Here is a 7,913-nt window from a genome sequence, read left to right on the forward strand (position 1 = left end):
TTGTATTGTCATATAATATTTAATTCTTTAAATGCCAATAAGTTTTCTTGTTATATAATATTTAATTCTCTAAATACCAATAAGTTTTCTTGTTATATAATATTTAATTCTCTAAATACCAATAAGTTGTATTGTCATATAATATTTAATTCTTTAAATGCCAATAAGTTTTCTTGTTATATAATATTTAATTCTTTAAATACCAATAAGTTTTCTTGTTATATAAGATTTAATTCTCTAAATACCAATAATACCTATCTGTATCTCATACTTACCGTGCAGATTTATGTATGAAATATGTCGCACAATTTACATTTGTCAAACGAAACATTTAATTGGTAGCCTTTGGGAGTTAAGAACACTAGACGTTGTTTGAATGTTCATAATATTCTTAATGAAAGTCTCGAAAAGTGCATTTTCATGGGAGCCCAGTATTTTCCTTCTCATGATACTCTGAATGGATACATTTTGTAGATGTCGATTTGAGCACATTGAGAACATGACATTTTATACAAGAACAGGAGATATTCAACTTTCATGTTATCGTTCGCGAGGGGGAAATCACACAATACACAAAAACTATTCTTTGAGAACGACGATTTTTCCTTTCCTTTTACAATTACAAAAACATTCAATCCATTTTGATAGCATCCTATATGATGATTCTTTTATACATGTATAATTACGGAAGCGTATTAGTGCAACTTTAAAACTTTTCTGTTTTATGATTGTCACGTTAATCTGTAAATATTACACATTTATCTTTCAATTTTACACTTTAATCTGTGAAATTCACACAATAAGTTGTAAATTTTACAGACTTAAGTGTAAAATTTACGGATTAAAGTAGAAATTTTACAGATGAAAGTGTAAAACTTACAGATTAATGTGTAAAATTTATGGATTATAGTGTCAATTTACTGACTTATGAATTTTGCAGATAAACATTTGAAATTTACAGATTAGGATGTAAAATTTGCAAATTAATGTGTAAAATTACAGATTAATGTTTAAAATGTACAGGCTGAGTTGTCTGCCCTTGCAAGAGAAGGTTGGGTGAGTTATGAGCTCCGTCATTTTATTCAAATTTGCATGTATCTCGTCTTTTGTCGGAACTCATATTGTTTGAGGTTCATATCGCTGCTTTTGTTTATCAGTTGGTTATCGTATGGACTGGTTTATTGGTTGTATTTTATACAACGGGAAGGGTGCACGATATCCACTCTCATTCTGTTACTCGCCAGTATAGCCATGTTACCTTTTTAGTGTAAGCAGTCAACCGTGAAGATGTAGTGAATACGTATACATGGTCATAAACTGACTGTAGGCTATTTTAGCACGTGCATATCACTATCCGACTTACTATACAACACCATGGATGGAATTAAGCGAGATTTATCGGTCCAATTCTATCATAAATCTTTTCAAGGGCTGACTCACGAAAATGTTGTCGATGAACTTAAAAAAATGAATATTGTAGATGAAATCAATGCCATTCAAATAACAGAAAAAAACTGTGTAGTTTCATGTAAAAACATCGAAGCGAAAAATAAACTTCTGATCAATAATATTGAATTGAATGGAAGAACTGTGAAATTATTTGACGTTGAAAAAACGATTACAAATGTAACAGTAAAAGACGCGCCGTTTGAATTGAAAGACGAAGTCATCATTGCGTACATGGCTAAATTTGGTCAAGTGATCCCTGGAAGTATACGTAGAGGGAAAATACAGGGCACCGACATAGAGAACGGAACTCGGTACTTGAGTGTCGTAGGTTGTGTACCAACGATCCCAATTCGAAACTCTATTGGGCGATTTGACATACGCATTTTTGCGGATAACAATAGAACAGAATGTATACACTGCGGCCAAAAGAGCCATCCGTCCTACAGATGTCCAAACAAACCAGTGCGAACAAAGGAATGCTTTATCTGTAAAAATAGCAATCATATAGCACGCGATTGTCCACAGAAAGAGGAAAAGCTTTGTTATATTTGTAAAAAGAATGACCATGTGCAAAGAAACTGTCCAACTCGTCTGTATGGCGAGTATGCAAATGACGTATTGGAAGGTACAAACATATCGGATGTAGAAAGTGATCTTGAATCAGTCCATGAGGTACTTAACACCAATGTTGAAGACACATCAACTCTCGTTAAACCTCCCGATGTTTCTGTTATCCTTGGAGCATCCAACGTCAAGCGAATAAGCATCCCAGATAAAAATGTCATTGACGCTTCTATCTCCGGTGCATCTTTGGATAAGGTTGACTCCGTTATTTCTAGGGCTTTGTCACTTATTCCAGAACACGCCGAAGTAAAAAATGTTACACTATGTCTCGGCACCAACGACATCACCAGGAACATTGATGATCCAGAACAGGTTACATGTAACCTATCCACTGCAATTAACAAAGTGCAGGAATCATTTCCTGAAACGGCGATTGGAGTGTGTGGTATCATTCCACGCAAAGGCAAGAGTGAAAAGATTAAGATCATAAACGAAACTGCGCAAAGTGTAAATAAATTTGCAAAGAAAATGTGTGAAAGATTTGGCTCTCTTACGTATGTGGACACTCCGATCGCATTTCAGCGTCAAGGTCAAACAGTTAGAGAATTGTTTGACCCTAATGACTCTTCTGGGGTTCATGTCAATGAGTCGGGTGCCACTGAGATGTGGTCAGTCATGGAGAACTTTATCCGCAATGCCACCTTTACTCAAGATCCTGGTGTTGCTTTCACCCCGACATCTTACCGGAAGAGAACCAATAGTGACAGATCAGCAACCCCTCGGTCAGCAGAACGTCAAGCCAACAAGATGAGCAAGTTTTGACGGAATTCTTAAGACATATTTAGGATTAACTGATTATATCTTAATTTTGTATTAATGCCATCCATTTCTATCGTATCAATCAATATAAATGGTCTTAGAGATAAAACAAAACGTCAGGAATTCTTTCTATGGCTAATAAAAAGGAAATTTGAAATAATAGCCGTACAAGAGACGCATTGTACGAATACAGACGAAAATAAATGGAGTAAGGAATGGAAAGATATGGGAGGTAACGATAGTATTTGGAACAATGGTAGTTCTGCTTCGAGAGGTGTGGCGTTGTTATCTAAAAGTTTAACAAATTTAAAAATTACGGAATCAAAAAGGGATAACGAGGGTAGATTTTTACAATGCAAAGTGACAACGGATGACAATTGCTCCTTTCATTTAACAAATGTGTATACCCCTAATACGTGTGCAAACAGAAAAATATTTTTTGAATACTTGGATAATAATATACCGGAAACAAATAACATACTTTTGGGAGATTTCAACTGTACTTTGAATAACAAATATGATAGAATTCCAAGTACGAATGGGGACGACCCCGGTACAAGACAATTTAAGACGCTATTAGAAAAACATAAAATGATAGATATATGGCGCATAAGAAATTCGGAAAAAAAGGGACATACATTTAGCAGAGGGAATTCCAAATCCCGAATTGACTTCATTTTCGTTAGTCCCTTCCTAAGCAATGACATAATTGGTACTAGGATAATACCATGTTTATACAGCGACCATAATTTATTACACTCCGAAATAGAAATAGGTAATGTCGAAATGGGACCGGGAACATGGAAAATGAATGCTTCCACTATTAGTTCAGATTTATTCAAAAATATGTTTGAAACATTCTGGTTGGTATGGAAATTAGAAAAACACAAGTTTAATAATCTAACTGACTGGTGGGAGATAACAAAATTAAAAATTAAAGAGATCACTATCCACGTTTCTAAAATATTAAATAAAAGAGAAAGTGAAATAAAATCGAAAGAACTATTGCTTGAAAAATTATATCAAATGGAAAATGTTCCAGGAGAGAAAGTCAATTCTTTAAAAAATGAAATTAAAGATTATTATCAACAAAAGGCGAATGGTTTTAGAGTAAGGTCTAGAATCAAATACTTCGAAGACAATGAGAGTTCTTCAAGATATTTTTTTAGCTTAGAGAAAACTAGAGCAAAAGAAAAAGTTTGGCATCGGATTAAATCAGATGACGGAAATTACAAAACAGACATAAATGGAATTTTAGACGAGCAAACAAAGTTTTATAAACAATTATTCTCGACAGAAGGCATGGATAGAAGGGCTGCAGAATCACTTTTAGAACATGTACAAAACAAATTGTCCAATGAACAAAGAGATGATTTAGAAAAAGAGATCACAGAGGAGGAAATAGTAAAAAGTATCGATCAATTAAAACACAATAAGTCACCAGGAGAAGATGGAATTATAGCCGAATTTTATCAGAAATATTGGTATATTATCAAACTCGAATTTATTTTGGTCTTAAAAGAAATTTTTCTGAAAAATAAACTATCTGAGTCTCAAACCAAAGGTATGCTTACTTTACTCTACAAAAAAGGTGAAAGAGAGTTGATTCAAAACTGGAGGCCATTGACATTGTTAAATGTGGACTACAAAATTATCGCGAAAATTCTTGCAAATAGGTTAAAAATACATTTATCTTATCTTATTCATCCGGACCAAAAGGGGTTTGTACCTGGACGAAATATTTCAGACGCAAACAGACTTATACAAGATATAATTGAATATACGGAATTAAAACAAACAGAAGGTGCGATAATTTTTTTAGATCAAAGTAAAGCATTTGATAGGGTTGAATGGGAATGGTTGAATATGTGTCTGGAAAAATTTAACATTGGAACCAAATTTCGAAACTGGATTAACATGCTTTTACAAAATGCTAAGACATGTATCAAAACAAATGGATTTGTAAGTAAATATTTTCCTATATCGCGGTCAGCGAGGCAAGGCTGTCCGGCTGCACCAATTTTGTATATTCTTCAGGCGGAACCACTGGCATGCGCCATTAGAGCGAACCCAAATATAAAAGGAATCAAATTACCTGATAATACAGAAACTGCAATAAATATGTTTGCAGACGATACGCAACTCCTTGAATCTGACGAACAATCAATTGAAGAATCATTCAGAGTGCTTAATGTATATCAATCAGCGTCTGGTTCAAGAATTAATTTAGAAAAAACTACCGGAATATATTTAGGTAGATGGAAGAATAAAGAACCCGTATACAGCAATATCTCATGGACACAAAAACATGTAAAAACATTAGGTGTACATCACGGTTATAATATAGATAATAATGCGATATGGGAAGAGAAAATAAAGAAAATCAAAGCATGTATACAAGTATGGAAAAGTAGACATTTAACTTTATATGGCAAGAGTCTAATTATAAGATCTCTTATCTTTTCCTTAATTGCCTTTGAGACAGAAGCTCGAGGTATACCTGAAAAGTATATTAAAAGTATTAATTCGTTAATTTGGAATTTTGTTTGGAACGGAAGAAAAGACTTAGTGAATCGTAAAATATTATCAAAGCATTATCATGAAGGAGGTATGAATATTATAGATGTGAAAGATTTTGTTTTTAGTATACAGGTAAAATCTATGTACAAAATATTAAAAAGTGACACTGATACATGGAACGCGATAGGCAAACACTGGCTTAGGTCTTTGGATGACAAATACAGAATCGAGTTTTTTGTTTGTAAACTATCGGACATACGTACGTTGAACCTATCCAACTTTCCATTGTTTTATAAAAAACTGTTAGAATCATGGTCAACTTATCAGAAATTAAATTTAAGACATGTAAACAGAAACGAGATTCTTAAACAACCGCTATTCGGTAACCACTTTATTCAATTTAATGAAAAACCTTTATTTTTTACCTCATTTACGAAAAGTGGCATCTGTACAGTCAACGATATATGGGATGTACAAAACAAGAATTTTAAAAAAGATCGTGATATATACTCTTTGTTAACAGATAAGCGAAATTGTATGTCTGAGTTATCGAGATTAAAAAATGCTTTTCCAATAGTATGGTTAGATGAGTTAAAGGGGAACAACAGAGAGAACAATGATTATTTATACCCAATTATTGATAGTAACCTAAATATTATTGGAAGAGATGGGAAACCGCTCACTATGAGAAAATTAAAACCTAAAATCATCATGAATACACTGAATAAAAATCTGACACCGAATTGCAAATTGAAATGGGAACAAACTTTTCAAAAACAATTTGACTGGGAACTGGTTTGGGATAACATAGAATTAACATTTACGACAACACAGATGAAGGAATTGCAATGGAAATGTATACACAACGTCATTTATACTGAAGTAAAAATAAGTAAATTTAGTAATTCAGACGGAAAATGTCATTTTTGTAAGACAGAATTAGAGGATATTTTACATCTTTTCTTCTCGTGTAACGTTGTAAAATCTGTCCTTATTCAATGCAGAAATAAAATATTTGTGAAGTTCCCAAGTTTTAGGAATGAACTTTTGACTCCAGAAATATTAGCTCTGGGCTATCTGGAAAAAGGTATCTTTTCTATTTTATTTAATAGTGCGCTAATTGCATTCAAATGGACAATGTGGAAATGTAGAAATGATATAAAACATAATAGTATTAAATATAGTATCAATCAAATGCAGAAGAAAGTTCAATCAGTAATAGTTAGCAATCTAATTTTATATGTAAAGTCCAATAAAAAGAAAACATTGCCTATTGAATATGCACAAAATATACTTAATAAGATACTAGATCAATGAAAGAGGCATTCTTTTATTACAAGTTAAATGTCAAGCTATGTTTAAACATATATATTGAATAAACAACTCATTTGTAAAGAACAGGATTACAATTAAAAGTATAAAACGAGCACTGTGATGAAGAGAGAAAAAAAAGAGTTGATGTGACGTGATTTGAGAAGTTCCAAAACATGTAATATAACACTTGTTAATTCTCTTATGCTTCTGTTGTGTAGTTAAAAAATTAGACTAATTATCATATATCATATATGTCTATGATTAGGATCTGTTATGTATACCGTTCTTTTGTGTATCTTAATATTTGTGACTTGTAACCGATGATAACGCAATCTGTCTGTCGTCCGCATGATTATCGTTTCATTTTTCATGGAAGGCCGTATGTGATTTATCTGTGTGTCTGTGAGTATGTCAGTCTATGTGTCTGTCTGTGTATGTTAGGGTGTGTGTGTCAGGATGCCTGTCTGTGTGGCTGTATGTTTATTTGACTGTCATGTGTTTGCTAGTGTGGCTGTCTATGTTTATGATTGTGTGCATGTCTGTCTGTCTGTTTCTCTGATTGTCGGTGTGTCAGGGTGTGTCTGTCTGTGTGTCTGACTGCCTACATTTCTGTCTCTCTGTCTCCTTGTGTTGTCTGTGTCTTTGACTTTATGGCTGTCTATCTGTCTCAGTATTTACTTTGTATATTGGTCCTGTTAATGTTTGAGTTAATTAATGCTAATATATTAGAATGAACGTAGACATTTAAAGAACGTCACGCTTATAACATTCTGAATGAACGTAGACATTCGAAGAACGTCACGCTGAACGTCATGCTGATACTATTCTGAGTGCTCAAAAAAAAAAAAAAAAAAAAAAAAATGTACAGATTAAATTGTAAAATGCACAGATTATTGTGTAAAATTTACAGATTAATGTGTAAAACATAGAATTTAAATACGCTTCCGTAGTATAATAGTGATATAAGTTTTCCATGTGACAAGGTATTGACAAACTTCAAATTTATCGATATGTTCATCACTAGAATTTGCTTTATGTGAATACGATTACATATCAAATCAATTTATAATCGAGTTTTACAGTTTAAATAATTACCGTTGTAATTACGTCATTAATGAAGTTATTTGGGAGGTGAATACCTTTTTCTTTTTTTGCCATTCTTGCATTTCAATTCGAAGTTCACACCAGAACGGCAATTAAAACAAGTGAATAACTCTGTTGTTTATATGCTATTGTCATTTGTCAGA

General features: G+C 32.9%; 1 protein-coding gene across 1 annotated transcript; it reads left to right on the plus strand.

The window, feature by feature from the left end:
• Positions 1-1,257: 1,257 nt before the first annotated feature.
• LOC132561603 (uncharacterized) lies at positions 1,258-2,835 on the plus strand. Its single transcript, XM_060226302.1, has one exon. It carries the CDS (start codon positions 1,375-1,377, stop codon positions 2,833-2,835), a length of 1,461 nt encoding a protein of 486 aa, XP_060082285.1. The 5' UTR covers positions 1,258-1,374.
• The last annotated feature ends 5,078 nt before the right edge of the window (positions 2,836-7,913 follow it).

Source organism: Ylistrum balloti, unplaced genomic scaffold (genome assembly GCF_031769215.1).
Source record: "Ylistrum balloti isolate Yb309-2 unplaced genomic scaffold, AGI_CSIRO_Ybal_v1 Utg371238, whole genome shotgun sequence".
In the NCBI taxonomy this organism is placed as follows: domain Eukaryota; kingdom Metazoa; phylum Mollusca; class Bivalvia; order Pectinida; family Pectinidae; genus Ylistrum; species Ylistrum balloti.

Excerpts from the sequence above, each read along its gene's own strand:
- LOC132561603 (XM_060226302.1), top strand. The coding sequence starts at position 1,375 with ATGGATGGAATTAAGCGAGATTTATCGGTCCAATTCTATCATAAATCT.